Source organism: Gorilla gorilla, chromosome 1 (genome assembly GCF_029281585.2).
Source record: "Gorilla gorilla gorilla isolate KB3781 chromosome 1, NHGRI_mGorGor1-v2.1_pri, whole genome shotgun sequence".
In the NCBI taxonomy this organism is placed as follows: domain Eukaryota; kingdom Metazoa; phylum Chordata; class Mammalia; order Primates; family Hominidae; genus Gorilla; species Gorilla gorilla.
The window spans coordinates 6,741,402-6,758,401 of NC_073224.2; the positions used below are offsets into that span (position 1 = coordinate 6,741,402).

General features: G+C 37.1%; 1 protein-coding gene across 14 annotated transcripts in view; it reads right to left on the bottom strand.

Moving 5' to 3' along the window:
* LOC101148918 (limb region 1 protein homolog) overlaps positions 1–17,000 on the bottom strand; it is a 155,946-nt gene that overhangs the window by 124,499 nt on the left and 14,447 nt on the right. For all 14 annotated transcript variants that reach the window (XM_063706889.1, XM_063706902.1, XM_063706903.1 and 11 more), the window contains exon 2: positions 8,089–8,192. In XM_063706889.1, the coding sequence (XP_063562959.1) occupies positions 8,089–8,192 (104 nt within the window). The remainder of the gene's footprint in view (positions 1–8,088; positions 8,193–17,000) is intronic.

A 17,000-nucleotide genomic window follows, 5' to 3' on the forward strand; every position in this document is an offset into this window, starting at 1 on the left:
AAAAAACAGTTTTGATCAGCCAAATACAGGATCTACTGAAGATTAACTTGGACAGAACTTTACTATCTGTATTGTTACTAGTAGTATGCTCTTCGTTACCTTGTATTTAAACATCAGTGTACCTTTTATTTATGATACTTAACCAATTATCCATTATAGGCATTAGTTAAGCAATCTATGACTAGGAGTTTTTTTAAATAGAAAACAGCTCAAAACCACGCCTATGGCTTGTCCAGTTCAGCTGAGTCAAGCACTGAAATCATGAGCATACTCCCCTGACCTCTACTAATACCTGGCGTACTCACCAAACCCCACATTCACAGGCTCTCAACATATCTTGTTTTAAAGAAAAAAAATATAAAATACTCATAAATATATAATATTGATTTTTATTTAAAAAAATAAGAAATAGTATGAGGTATATTTACAGAATGAAACTGCAGAAAACCTTCTGTAATTTCTAGGAGATCTGAGAATCATTTGGTATAAATTGGCTGGGCACGGTGGCTCACGCCTGTAATCCCAGCACTTTGGGTGGCCAAGGCAGGTGGATCACCTGAGGTCAGGAGTTCAAGGGCAGCTTGGCCAAGATGGTGAAACCTCGTCTCTACTAAAAATACAAAAATTAGCCGGGCGTGGTGGTGGGCACCTGTAATCCCAGCTACTTGGAAGGCTGAGGCAGGAGAATCACTTGAACCCGGGAGATGGAGGTGCAGCGAGCCAAGATCTCGCCATTGCACTCCAGCCTGGGTGACAGAGCAAGACTCTGTCTCTAAAAATAAATAAATAAATAAATCTAGCATTATAAAACAACTTAAAATTTCTTCTTCCTCTGTGCTACAAATAGAATAAATGTTTTCCATAAAACTGATCATTTCAATATATTGAATCCTAACTTTTTCTACTGTTAGCGTGTCCTTACTTTTTCCGTTTTTGCCTGCTGATCTTATTTTTAATCCCTAAAAGAAGATACATTCACATACATATTTTTTAATGTTTCGGTTGCTTTAGAATTCAGTCACTTCAGAACAATACAATCTTGTCTTTCTAGATGAGAATTTCCTTTCTTTAATGTAAAATGTGCAAACCAATAAATATTTAAGTCGCATCATGTTAGTGACTTAAGTTTTAAAGAAAAGTAGATTTATCACAGGCTAAAATATTACCTAACATCAAACTATCAAACAATCTTACTGCCTTTGATATGTATAAATACACAACTTCTATTTCTGGTATACTAAATGACAAATAAATGGACTGTAAATTAATGTACCAAGGTTCAGTTATATATTGACAAACGTTTCATAGATCAAAGATTAACATTGTGACCCACTGAATAAATGATTTTATACATGAATAAATATGAGCTTAAGTGCCAAATAAATCTAAGATTGTAACAATTCAACCCCTAGCCTCTCTGGTGAGCTCTTGTCCTGCAGGCCTGTGGTATCCTAATGACTTAAGAAGCTCTCTAGTAGCACTAAATCTGACATTTAATTTTCCTTTCAAATAAAGTTTATTCCAACCAAGGGTGAGTAGTTTTCTATTCCCCCCAAAAACTTTTAGAAAAGATACTCTAATTAACAATGACTATTTCTATAAAACTGTTTCATGAGTATTGGAAGTATTACAGCCAGTTTAATTTAAAGTATAATTACTTTAAAGTCTGTACTTGGTAACTTTGTTTCCTCTCTGCCAAAGCTTTTCTTCATTTAACAGAGGCCTGAACTATCAAACATTATGAGACATTAGTTAGTAATCTAATCATCATATAAAAGGGTTTGAAATTTAGTTATCTATTAAACATAATACCTATTTTTTACAACCTATACTGTTCTAAAACAGATCCTATTTCAAAAAATAAAATAAAAGCTGAATATGTCAATACCAATGTAATTTTTCATGTCACTTTGCTGTTAGATATAAAAAGTAATCCTACACAAGTTCTCCTGATGTTTCATCATCAGCTTTAACATAGTTGGTACATTTAAGCACCTGATAATAACTGCTATCTAAAATGTGTCTTGGGTACTTTACCAACCTTTTAGATGAGGCTACTAAATCCCTCAGCAACCCTGGTAGACAGGTACTGTTAGACTCATTTTATAAATGTGGACACAATGAAATATGCCCTAAGTCACAGTCAGTAAGAAGAGTGAAGATTGAAGTCCAGGTACTCTGAATTCCAAAGTTCACATTTTTTGCCACTGTTACGCAAATAAAGAAACAATCTAGCCTTTAAGTATAGAAATTTATCATTTTTTGATACTGAGAGGCAAAGATGAACATACTATATAGGGTTCAATTCAAAGTATACCATTACAATGTATATGGAAACTGAGTGATGTTTTTAAAAAAAGCTGTTACTTAACAGTAACAGATACTATAAAGCCATAGTTTGGTGCCCTCCTAGATCCAACTGTATTAAGAACAGTGACAAAATTAATATCATTTCCTGAACTAAATGATTTTCAATTCAAAATTTTTATAACCTCTAATGATTTTTAAATGAAATAAATGTATTTACTCTTTTCCTCAAAATAATACTTTCCTATTTCTTTCTGAGTTCCCATATGCCCAAATTTGATGTTTCAAATGCTCACTTTACATGGTTATAACCACACCTTTACAGTAAAACAATTCCAAAAGGAAGCTGAAGTATCACAGCATTATCAGAATAAAGTATTTTCAAAATAATCATTCTGATCCATAACCATTTCTAAGGTAAAAACTAGTGCTCTCAATTGGGGGATTGTAGAGGATTTCTATTAATAAATTGCTCTATGATTTTTTTTCTTGAAGGTGTTGGGAAAATCAAATTAACACGTAACAATAGTTAGTGAGATATGGCTTCATTTTCTGTAATAAACACTAAGATCAAAACATGACCCAAGTTAAATTTCCTTGCAGGGTTCCCAGCAGGGGCTTCCCTTTTGTCTGTGATTTCCTCTCACCCACCAGAACCAGGCCAAATATGCGCATGTGCCACTAACACTAAGCAGCACTTCCTTAATCACTCATTTCCAACAATTTATGGATCATCAGTGGCAAAAAACGAGCAAAAATAATGAAAGAATGCAATGAAAGCTCGTGGAGACAGAGGCTGGACTTCCTACTCACTCTGTGTCTCTTTAAGATGGAGGCCTGATACAAATTAGCCACTGGGGGGAAAAAGTCATCTGGTCACAAAATACAGTACAAGGTCACTTTTATGTAAGTTTGCCAAAAGGGACATAAACCAGGACAATTTCAAACTGTGACACAGGATAGAAACATATTTTAAAAATCTTTGTTCCTCCTCTATTGTGCTGTCATGTTGCTCAGCTTTATAGACATTCCAAGCACCAGCACAGAACTCTTCGCTTCCACCTGGTCAGTCCAATTAATTAAGAAAGGAAGTTAGCTAAAATTTTGTACTTTTTGCTTTTATTATCAGGCACTTTGTTTGAAGTTATAGGAGTTAACCTCTTAATCCTACAGACCGTGTGCTACGCTCTGGCCATTCAGGGATGTCTGGATGGTTTGGATAATTGGTCAGGATGTTGCTTATGTTACCTTTTATGCTATGACTTCAAATCAAACATAGGCATTAAAGTGAAGTACAACAGAAATTTACTCCCAGAAAAATCTTGGGTTTATGAATTAATCTGTCATAAATTTTACATAACAATCATATGGAGATATTTTCTCCCACTTTCATTAAGTTGCTGAATTTTTTTTCCTCCTGACATTTTTATTCAAAATAAGATGTTAAGATATAATATAAAACAAATATATGCCTAACTACCATTTAAACACTGGCCAGAGGTTATACCTCCAGAGTTCCTTACCAAATCAGAAAACATCTCTGATATTAATCCAGATAACCTGGAGGTCTTTTCTGGAGTGGAGGAGGGAGATAAATCACACAGCCAATCTGAGGTATGATAAGTACAGCAGTGATGTCTGCCTTAAGATGTTCCCTGAGCCCTAAGAGCCACATACTGCAGAAAAAGCAGGCTTACTGCAAAACAAAACAAAAATCACCAAATGGAAGCTTTTTATCAGTTGAAAAATTAAGATGTAAACGGGGTCACTTTCAAATACCTATGAACATACCTAAAGCTCAATACACATAGGTGACAGCAAAATAATCTAAATTTGGTAAACATTTAACTGCTAATAATAAGTCTAAATTCCAAGATAAAAGTTAGCTGCTTACTAAAAAAGTTTTACTTTATCAAAACCATTTCTATGCTCTTACACTTCAGAATTATAAAGTAAGGGAATAGCAAGGAGATGGTCCTAATAAAATAGAAACACACACCGCTGCCACGGTAAGAAGAGAGAAGCAAAGCTATTGAAGGCCCTTAAAAGGACATAGTCAACCCCCCAGGTCTAATATGTCCTGTTTGAATTAACATAGTGGTTTAATTAAAAACTAAGTAGAGAATTCTGCTTAATTTGATTTTCAATTCAAGCTCTGCATCCGCCCACGGCCAGTGGCCAATTTCCGCATCTCGGCACAATATGCAAGAAGCTGTTTGAACATCGATTGCCCAGGGGAATCCATGGGAGTAGAGTGGGGCCATATGCCATTTAGGGATACACCAGACTTAGACACAGTAAAACAGCACCAGGAGGGTGGCCACAGGAAAAAAAAAGAAAAAGGAAATTTTACTTAACCATATTACAAGTTTGTCATTGCTCAAATTAGTGTGCTGAATCTACCAATTAGAAATGTTTCTAGCCTCTCTTCAGTATCACTTCAGCAACTATACGTGTCAAATGTAATCGATGAGCAAGCAGCTTTAAAGGAATATACATAAATATATGTACTTATTCACCAAATATGTTAAACATTTTAATGACTGTGATCAATCATAACATTAATTTCAATAAAACAACGAAGTTAATTCTAATAAGCACTGTGTAAAGAACCATGTATCTTTAAAAATGTTATTTAGAACTTACACAGGTAATTAACAAATGATTCTAGACTACAGAAATACACAACATGAAAGGGCTCAAATGTATGCTTAACACATTTAGACTTAACGACACAATATTAGTAACCTTTCCAACTTTCATGTGACTGATTTTAAAACTGAAAAATAAGAATATTTTAAAATAACATGCCTTGATTAGCTTAATTTTAAAACTTTCTAAACATTTCTACTAGGATCTAGAACACACCTTATCTTCAAACAAGTTTGTTTCAAAGTATGCTAGCTGTAATGCTCAAGCTGAGTTATTCTACTTCAGTACATGCCATTGCAAAATGGGAAACATATTTTAAAACCGCCTGAGATAATAATCTGTGAGGAATTAAAAGATGACTGTACTGTATTCAGTTGCTTGCTTTCTGAGGCCCATATTTTATAGAATATTTAGTGATAATAAGTATTCTAGAAAACTTATTAGTGATTAGTGATATTTTATAGAATACTTACTAGTCAAATGCATTTAAAGACTACCTCGAAGATAAAGGTAATTTAATAATAGCTAACATTTACTAAGTGAAGTCCTGGGCTATGTGCATTACATGAATAATCACATCTCATTTAATCACCAAAATGATACAATAAAGTAAAGATCATTATTACACCCGTTTTACAGAAAGCAACCCCATGGTTTAGATGAAGTCACCTCCCAGGCAGTCTGACTGATGCCAAATTTTCTCACGGTTCCAGCTTCACCATCTTCCGCTGGCCTCTTTCCCTACCTTCAAGCTAGAATCCCATCTCCCTCCTTCCTTTAATGGCATTAACAACCAAATTCTTTAATTTGGTTTTCTGCAGCACCTATTACAACTTCCCAAGTTGGGCAAATGGCAGTCGTCCGGGGCTCCACCTTCTGCTGTGTTTGGGAATTAATTGGATTCGTAGTTGCCTGTATCCTACAGTCATTCAATATTTCAGTCCCATCTGAGGTCAAGAAACACAGCTGGTGACCCTCGAGTGATTTTTAGGCAACTAACATGGTCAAAGATGTGCTAAGAAAAGAATATTAATCATGTATAAAAAGACTAAAAATTTTTTTAAAATAGAGGAAGTAAGTGCTGTACAATCGTATGTGTGAAATATCTCTAATTAACTTCTATGATCCCGCCTCAGCTGATTCTCCCTTTGACCTTAAGTCTGTAAGGGGGACCAGGAGAAAAATGACATGCCACTGGGATTTTTTGTCATTTTTTTCTTTTTTAATTCTGGAGATTGTTGCTAATTCTTCAAACAGATTTAGCCAAGTCCCTTTCCTAGTTGGTTAATTCACAAGAAGGGAAGAAAATAACTTGGAGGTAAAGAGTTTGTCCATATTACTCCCTGTTATTGTAAATAACAATCTATTCAACTAGATTGTTATAAAAAGTATAAATTAGGTAGATACTGCTTATAATGTCAAATATGAAAATATAGTTCACACCAAGCTTTATCATTTGTTTTTTGTATGTGGTACTATTACACAAGAGGTAGTGTCAGGAAGAGGGAAGAAGTTTGCTTATTGAAAGCAAACGTCGGCAGGCAATGTCACAGAGTCAGGTGCAGGACTGATTCGGTGCCGTGATCTACAGATCAGTGTTCTGCACTGTGTGGGGCATGTACTCCTTTGCACTCCTTTCCTTTGTGACCTGCACAAAGTCTAAAATGCATATTTATCTCTAAATATACTCAAGTGGTAGATGAAAAAAAATTATTTTCAAAAATCCTATTCTGGCTTCTCTGTTGCCTACAACATAAAACTCAAATGACCAGATGGAGGACTCCAGGCCTCCAGAATTCGACCCTGGCAAGCGGCTTGTGCACCCTCATCTCTCACCATTCTCCAGTATCTAAGTACCGGCCATTCCCTCAATTCTGTCAGAGCTCTGGGCCTTTGCTCAAGCCTGGAATGCCACACTCTAGCAAACCCCTGCTCATCCTTCAAGTCCCAGCCCAAGTCCAGGTTGACTTCCCCTGTGAAGCCTGCTCAGATTCCCCAGGAAAATCAAGATATCCTTTCCTTTCAGGGTTTCCCATAGGACTTCATTATATAAAAGGGCTTCAAACTGCATCTTATTTGTTTACATCTGTCATTTCTCCCACTGTCCGACCCTTGAAGGCCGGAGCCCCATCTTTTCATCTGTGTCCCCAGCAAGCTCCTATAAATAGCATAATAACTGCTACTTAAGGAATTGGTTAATAAAACTGAATTCTCAATAAATTCATTCTCTGTTGAATGAATGAATATCCATCAAAAGCTATGTTTCCAAAATTCTACAGAAATTGCCTTCTCAAGAGTCTACAATGACCTCCTTTCTTCTTCTTGTTTATTCTTGGTTTTTGTTTGTTTCTGAGACAGGCTGGAGTGCAGTGACGCAATCACAGCTCACACCACAGCTTCAACCTGCAGGCTCAAGCAATCCTCCTCCTCCAGAGGAGCTGGGACCACAGGTACCCATCGCCACACCCAGTTAATTTTTTTATTTTTAGTACAGACAGGGTCTCACTGGTCTCGAAGAACTGGCCTCAAGCAACCCTCCTGCCACAGCCTCCCAATGTGGTGGATTACAGGTGTGAGCCACTGCACCCAGCCATTGACTAAATTTTAATTGCCTGTCTTAAGAATACATCATGATTTTTTAAATTCCAATGCATAAAAGCCAGTTTTCTTAATGTCAGGTTTGACTGCCAGAGTCATTCATTCTGATCCTGGTATATTTACTAAATGTGAAATCAGCTGTCAGTTTTCAGCTGCAGACTGTTAACGTATGGAATAACAGCTAGACAACAGAAAGGGGAGCCCATGGAAATAACACTTTACTGTCACCTTAAACTAAATAAGATACCCTAAGAAAAGAATAAAAGCTATTATATCAGGTTTATCCATTACATTAAATGTATGCAGACTGTAAAAGTACTCACAGGTCTAAAAGATGTCTCTCTCTCATGGACATGCAAAATAATTCAATATGCAGAATTACTGTTATTGTTAACAATGTGTTGTTAATATTATTTACTATTCATTTTTTATATTCCATTTAAATAATTTAAGTCTGCTTTTTCTAGCTCAATGTGAATGTTATTTAATTCCTTACTTAACCAATTTAATTCCAATACTAGATTCACTTACCTTTTTCAGGCCAGCAAAGCCTTCTGATTCCAGAAAGAAAAAGGCAAAGGGCATCAATACAAATAAACAAAGGTTGGAAAAAAGGGAAGCAAGATTCCACAAACCTATAAAAAGGGTAACAAGAAAAGAAGAAAAACAGGTTAGATATTGAAATTGTGGTATTAATCAAGATCTATACTTTTAAATAGTAAAAATAAACAAAAAGTAACAAATGACCTAAACTTAGAAATCATCAAATAATTATAGTATGTATTTATTTAAATTTTTTTAACATTGTAACTTGTACCTATTGGGAAAAGTCAGTATAGAAACTAATGTTTTTTTCTATGCCCTACAGTAAATTCACTAAAAATATGACGTGTGCAGAGATCCAAAGGCACAGCCTCTTTAGACATATAGGCACCGGAATATTTAAATTAGAGCCACTAGCATTTATTGAGCCCCTAATAAATGCCAGGTACTCTACTGAACATTTTACATGCATAATCCCATTTAATTTAAGCCTCATAAAAACCCTAAAAATAATAATTAGCATTTATTGAGCCCTTATGTGCCAAGCACTATTCTAAGTGATTTACAGGCATTATCCGAACTCATTTACTTGCCACAGCAATCCCATGAGGCAGGTAGCATTACTGCCCCAAGATGACAGAAGAGGAGCAGGCTACGCAACTTGCCACAGCTGTAGAGCATGCAAGTGGCAGAGCTGACTCTTAATTCCAGGATTTTAAAAAATCACTACATCACAGAAATTTTGGTAAACAATTCCAAGTGGGAAAGAAAAAGTCACAGAGACTAGCAATCTTAAGTGACCTTTTCCTCCCTGGCACAAAATGGCAAGTAAAATAATAAGAACAGATTTAGCAAAAGACAGAGCCCTGTTAGGTATGTCATTGGGAGGGTATTTGGCCCAACATGTCAGATCATATTTTTTACAGGTAAAAAAATAAAATTTAAAACTGAGTTTCAAAATGATGGTGATAATCATTACAAAAGTTTATAAAATCAAGAGTCAAAGATAAAATTTATGTCAAGGATAAATTCAATGAACTGTTTGCAATTATAATTCAATGTTTTTGAAAGTAGGCAACTAATGCTTTCTCAACACCTTTATTTCCAAGCAGTGGAGATGTGGTGATGAACAAACACAACCCCTCTGCTCTCAGAGCTGCTCACGCTGCAGAGCTGCATGCAGAGACTACCTCTGAGCTGGCAGTGAGCACAGGGAGCAGAGCCGTCCCTAACTACTGCAGTTTTGAATAAACATAAAGGTTTGTAACTGTCCTAATGCCCTTTGGAACAGCATGGAGTATAAACAAACACAATTAATTTAGCAATTAATACGGGTCAGCTGGGGAGATTCACTTCCTTTAGTAGACAAGGTAATATAATAAAATCAACTCACAGTTTCTTATTCAAAAATCTACATGGATTTAACAAATTTACAATGTACATTTATCTTTGTAGAAAGTAAAATCTTTTATAAAACAATATTTTAACATCTTTTAGTGGAAAAACTGCAATTTGAACTATTTAAAATTTTAAAAAATGTAAATAATTTTATATTTTCCAGCCTTTAAAAAAAAGCCAAACATTCTGTTTTCTTTATTCAAAAAGAGTATAATTAGAGTCAATTGTTTTATTGTGCTAATTGCTGGAAGAGCATATAGAACGATGGCTGCATGCACACAATTGAGTTCTAGGCAGACCTGGGTTCACGTCCTGCTGCACTTCTATGTGACAACATTGCTAAATCACAGGTTCTTCATCTATAAAATATGGCTAATGACGGGTCTGTAGACATTGGTAAGTATTAAATAATGCACGTACAACAACTGACACAATGCCTGTCATAAAATAAGCATTTAATGAATTTTTGCTTTTATTAAGTTACAGCACCAGAGGCTACTAGTAACAGTGCTATCAGCTCCCACACCAAACTACCATCCTTCCTGAGACTCCAGGCTCACTTGCTAGTTTTCCCTTTCATCTTCTTTCTACCAAGTGTATTGGCTCCTGGGTTTCGTTACTAGAAATGAGCATGTGTCCAGGAACAATCTCTTCCCTCCCCCAACAGCCTATGGGTAAAGGTATCATATATGCAACTTTTAAAAGTTGTATCTAAAGAATAAATTGACCTGGATCAAAGCTGTACCTTCCAGGTCCAATTCATAACCTAAAGTGCATGGTCTTTGGCCTCTCTTTTGCCTGCTCAACAGCATTTTCTCTTCTTTATGGTTTCCAAGTAAGTTACTTTCAGATATGTGAGGTATTAACAATAATTAGTATTATGTAAATTACATTATTATTATTCTTTAGTAGGCTAGAGAACCATGGTTGTTAATCTATCGCTTTATTTAGGCGTGGTGAAAAATACATGACCATTTCAAATCATTTGTGTTATGAAAGATAAAGGTCAGTGTGTCAAGAATTATACTCATTTTACACAAGATAGTTTTATTCCAATTAAATATCTCACAGTCTTTTTAAAAAAACGTTTTTAAAAGTTATCTACTGGCCGGGCATGGTGGCTCACACCTGTAATCCCAGCACTTTGGGAGGCCGAGGCAGGCAGATTACGAGGTCAGGAGTTCGAGACCAGCCTGGCCAACATGGTGAAACCCTCTCTCTACTAAAAATACAAAAAAAAAAAAAAAAAATTAGCTGGGCATGGTGGTGCGCACCTGTAGTCCCAGCTACTCAAGAGGCTGAGGCAGGAAAATTGCTTGAACCCAGCAGGAGGAGGTTGCAGTGAGCCGAGATTGCACCACTGCACTCCAGCCTGGGCAACAGAGCGAGACTCCGTCTCAAAAAAAAAAAAAAGAAGTTATCTACTACAGGTATACCTAAAGTCGATTGCATGTTGCTGTACTGTGCTTTGCAGATACCGTGTGAAGGTTTGTGACAACTGTGTAGTGAACAAGTCTATCTGTGCCATTTTCCCAATACCACGTGCTCACTTCATTTCTCCGTGCCATATTTTGGTAATTTTTGCAATACTTCAAACATTTTCATTATTATTACATCTGTTATGATCTGTGACCAGTGATCTTTGATGTTACTATGTTAATTGTTTGGGGGCACTGCAAATTGTGCCCATAAAAGATGCCAAACTTAATCAATAAATGTTGTGTGCGTTGACTGCTCCTCTGATTGGCTGTTCCCTCATCTCTCTCCTTCTCCTAGGGCCTCCCCATTCCCTGAGACACAACAATATTGAAAGTAGGCCATGTAATAATCCTACAATGTCCTCTAAGTGTTCAAATGAAAGGAAGACTCACACATCTCTCACTTTCAATCAAAAGCTAGAAGCTTAGTGAGGAAGGCATGTCAAAAAATGAGATAGGCTGAAAGCTAGGCCTCTTAGGCCAGTTAGCCAAGTTGTGAATGCAAAGGAAAAGTTCCTAAAGGAAATTAAAGTGCTACTCCAGTGAACACACAAATGACAAGAAAGCAAAACAGCCTTACTGCTGATGTGGAGAAAGGTTTTGTGCTCTGGACAGATCACACCAGCCACAACATTCCCTAAAGCCACAGCCTGAGCAAGGCTGTAACTCTTTACATCTATGAAGGCTGAGGGAGGTGAGGAAGCTCCAAAAGAAAAGTCTGAAGCTACCGGAGGTTGGTTCATGAGGTTTAAGGAAAGAAGCCATCTCCATAACATAAAAGTGCAAGGTGAAGCAGCAAGTGCTGATGGAGAAGCTATAGCAAGTTCTCCAGAAGATCTGGCTAAGACCATCAATGAAAGCGGCTGCACGAAACAACAGATTTTCAAGGTAGACAAAAACAGCCTTACACTGGAAGAAGACGCCATCTAGGACTTGCATAGCCAAAGAGAAGTTCAATGTCTGGCTTCAAAGCTTCAATCAACAGGCTGACTCGCTTGTTAGGGGCAAATACAGAAAGTGACTTTAAGTTGAAGCCAGTGCTCATAGAAATCCTAAAACCCTTAAGAATTACCCTAAGCCCATTCTGCCTGTGGTCTATAAACAAGAACAACAAACCTGCCCAGATGGCAGCACATCTGTTTACAGCATGGTTTACTAAATAGTTTAAGCCTACTGTTAAGACTTGCTACTCAAAAAAAAAAAAAAAAAAAAAAAAAGATTTTCAAAATACTACTGCTCATTGACAATGCACCTGCTGATGGAGATGAAAGAGCCCTGGTGGAGATGTTTAAGAAGATCAATATTTTCATGCCTTAACATAACGTCCATTCTGTAGCCCATGGATCAAGGAGTAATTCTGACTTTCAAGTCATATTATTTAAGATACATTCTGTAAGGCTATACCTGCTACAGATTCCTCTGATGGACTGTGCAAAGTAAACTGAAAACCTTCTGGAAAGGATGCACCATTCTAGATGCCATTAAGAATATCTGTGATTCATGGGAGGTCAAAATATCAACCTCACCTGGAGTTTGGAAGTGATGGGTTTGAGATGTCAGTAGAGAAAGTCTCTGCAGATGTGGTAAAAATAGCAAGAGGACTGGAATTAGAGGTGGACCCTGAAGATGTGACTGAATTGCTGCAATCTCATGATAAAACTTGAAATGAACAAGGAGCTGCTTCTTACGGATGAACAAAGAAAGTGGTTTCTTGAGATGGAATCTACCCTGGTGAAGATGCTGTGAACACTGTGGAAATGACAACAAAGGACTTAGAATATCATAAACTTAGTTGATAAAACAGAGGCAAGGTTTGAGAGGATTGACTTCAATTTTGAAAGAACTTCTACTGTGAGTAAAATGCTGTCAAACAGCATCACATGCCACACAGAAATCTTTTGTGAAAGGAAGAGTCAATCAATATGGCAAACTACACTGTTGTCTTATTTTAAGAAATTGCCACAGTCACGCAACCTTTAGCAAAATCAAGGCAAGACCTCCACCAGCAAAAAGATTACAGCTCACTAAAGACTCAGATAGTTGTTACCATTTTTTAGCAATAAAGGCATGTACACATATTGCTATTGCACACTTAATAAATGACATTATAGTGTTAAGTATAATTTTTATATGCTCTGAGAAATCAAAAAATTTGTGTGATTCACTTTATTGCCACATTCGCTTCATCACAGTACACTGGAACCAACCCTGCAGTTATCTCCAAGGTATGCCTGTCACTGTTACGTATGTAACATAGTAGGCATTGTTCTGGATACGTTAAGGTGCTATCTTTTTTTCTGAGACAGTGGTGTGATCATGGCTCACTGCAGCCTTGACTTCCCAGACTCAGGTGATCCTCCCACCTCAGCCTACCAAGTAGCTGAGACTACAGGCGCATGCCACCATGCCAGGCTGATTTCTGTATTTTTTGTAGAGATGAGGTTTCACCATGTTGTCCAGTCTGGTCTCAAACTCCTGGGCTCAAGCGATCCACTCACCTCAGCCTCCCAAAGTGCTGGGATTACAGATGTGAGCCACTGCACTCAGCCAGCTACCACCTTAATATTTTATGAGAGGGAAGGTCCCCCGTTTTACAGACGGACTTCAGGTTCAGAAACGTGCCCTTGTCCCAGAGCAAGAAAAAATTAAGCTATTCCTTCTAATATGCTGTAATGTTTTTAGGCAACATAAATTCCACCATTTCCTAACTTTTTTTTTTTTTAGATGGAGTCTCACTCTGTTGCCCAGGCTGGAGTGCAATGGCGCAATCTCGGCTCACCGCAATCTCCGCCTCCTGGGTTCAAGCGATTCTCCTGCCTCAGCCTCCTGAGTAGCTGGGATAACAGGCACGCGCCACTGCACCAGGCTAATTTTTGTATTTTCAGTGGAGACGGAGTTTCACCATGTTGGCTGGGCTGCTCTTGAACCCCTGACCTCAGGTGATCCACTCGCCTCGGCCTTCCAAAGTGCTGGGATTACAGGCATGGGCCACCACGCCTGGCCCCTAAACTTCTTATATTCTTTAGAGATGCTTCCAAATGTATCATTACAAATCTCTAGATCAAAGGTCCATGAGGCATGAATATATTTCTCCACCTCATTTTTTATTTTCCAATGCCTGCTACAGTGCTGAGTAATCAATAAAAATGAGTTCCATAAACAAACAATATTACAATCCATATAGCTAAATGTTAACAGGAAAAGACTCTCTCAGGAAAAAGGTCACAGGCTGAACTAAAGAAGTAGTCTCAGAATTAATTCTCAATTGTCACTACAAAATGAACAAAATTATAACACATACAAAAATAAGAAATATTAATTTTTAACAGCTTTATTGAGCTACATAAAATAAGCTACACCTGGAGTATATCATTTGATAAGTTTTGTCATGAGAATGCACCAATGACACCATCACCACAATTAAGCTAATGAACATAAACACATCCATCACCCCCAAATTTTCTCATATCCTTTTATAATCCCTGCCTCCTGCCACTCCCCACCTCCCCGATTCCCAGTCAGCTACTGACTCTGCACTTTAGAAAAGAACTCAGAAATAATGTCTACAACTATCTGATCTTTGACAAACCTGACAAAAACAAGCAATGGGGAAAGGATTCCCTATTTAATAAATGGTGCTGGGGAAACTGGCTAGCCATATGTTGAAAGCTGAAACTGGATCCCTTCCTTACACCTTATACAAAAATTAATTCAAGATGGATTAAAGACTTACATGTTAGACCTAAAACCATAAAAACCCTAGAAGAAAACCTAGGCAATACCATTCAGGACATAGGCATGGCCAAGGACTTCACGTCTAAAACACCAAAAGCAATGGCAACAAAAGACAAAATTGACAAACGGGATCTAATTAAACTAAAGAGCTTCTGCACAGCAAAAGAAACCACCATCAGAGTGAACAGGCAACCTACAGAATGGGAGAAAATTTTTGCAACTTACTCATCTGACAAAGGGCTAATATCCAGAATCTACAATGAACTCAAACAAATTTACAAGAAAAAAACAAAACAACCCCATCAAAAAGTGGGTGAAGGATATGAACAGACACTTCTCAAAAGAAGACATTTATGCAGCCAAAAAACACATGAAAAAATGCTCATCATCACTGGCCATCAGAGAAATGCAAATCAAAACCACAATGAGACACCATCTCACACCAGTTAGAATGGCAACCATTAAAAAGTCAGGAAACAACAGGTGCTGGAGAGGATGTGGAGAAATAGGAACACTTTTGCACTGTTGGTGGGACTGTCAACCGTTGTGGAAGTCAGTGTGGCGATTCCTCAGGGATCTAGAACTAGAAATACCATTTGACCCAGTCATCCCATTACTAGGTATGTACCCAAAGGATTATAAATCATGCTGCTATAAAGACACATGCACACGTATGTTTATTGTGGCACTATTCACAATAGCAAAGACTTGGAACCAACCGAAATGTCCAACAATGATAGCCTGGATTAAGAAAATGTGGCATATATACACCATGGAATACTGTGCAGCCATAAAAAATGATGAGTTCATGTCCTTTGTAGGAACATGGATGAAACTGGAAACCATCATTCTCAGCAAACTATCGCAAGGACAAAAAATCAAACGCCACGTGTTCTCACTCATAGGTGGGAATTGAACAATGAGAACACATGGACACAGGAAGGGGAATATCACACACCGGGAACTGTTGTGGGGTGGGGGGAGGGGGGAGGGATAGCATTAGGAGATATACCTAATGCTAAATGACGAGATGATGGGTGCAGCACACCAACATGGCACGTGTATACATATGTAACAAGCCTGCACGTTGTGCACATGTACCCTAAAACTTAAAGTATAATAATAATAAAATAAAATAAAAAAAGAAAAGATGGATTTTCTAGAACATTATACAAATGGATTGTGTGATATATACTCTTGTTTTTGTCTGGCTTCTGTTATCTAGCACAACTATTTTGAGATTAGATTGAATCGCTATTGGACTGCATCCATTCACCTGCAAACAATCTATGTTGTTCCCAATTTGTGGCTATTAAAAATAAAATAGTCATAAATGCTCATGTACAAGTCTGTGTAGACCTATGCGATCATTTCTTTTGGGAAATACATAGGTCATATGGTAGATACCTGTTTAACATTTTAAGAAACTGCCAAAATGTTTTCCAAAGTGGTTGTATTTTACAGTCTCTCACCAGCAGAGATCAAGTTCATCCACATTTTCACTAAAAATAATATTTTAACCATTCTGGCAGGTACACAGGAATATCTTATTGCTGTTTTAATTCCCATTTATCTAATAAATAATGATGTGAACATCCGTTCATGAGCTTATTTGCCATCTATTCATGTCTTTTTTAGCTAAGTATCTCTTCAAATCTGTTGCCCATTTTTTCATTTTTTTTTTAATTACTGAGTTTGACAAGTTCTTTATATGCTCTAAATACAACTCCTTTATAAGGTATGTGATTTGTCAATATTTTCTCCCAGTCTGTAGACTCTCTTTATTCTCTTAACAGTATCTTTAAAAGAACAAAATTTATTCGAAGTCGAATTTATCCATTTTTTTCTTTTATGGATTGTGCTTTCGCTATGCTACCTAAAAAATTATGGCCTAGTTCAATGTTACAAAGACTTTCTCCTACATTTTCTTCTACAAGTTTCATAGTTTTAGGATTTACATTTAAGTCGATGATCCCTTGAGTTACAATTTGCGAATGGTGCCAGGTATGGACTGAAGTTCGTTTTTTGCCTATAATTAAAAAATTGTTCTAGCACCATTTGTTTAAAAAAAATCATCTTCCCACTAAATTCCCTTGGCACCTTTGTCAAAAATCAATTGACAATATATGTATGTATCTAATCCTGGACAGTCTATTCTGCTGATTTGGTCTGTTTATCTTTATGCTAACACCATGCACTTTTTTTTTTTTTTTTTTTTTGAGACAAAGTCTTGCTCTGTCATCCAGGCTGGAGTGCAGTGGCACGTCTCGGCTCACTGCAACCTCCACC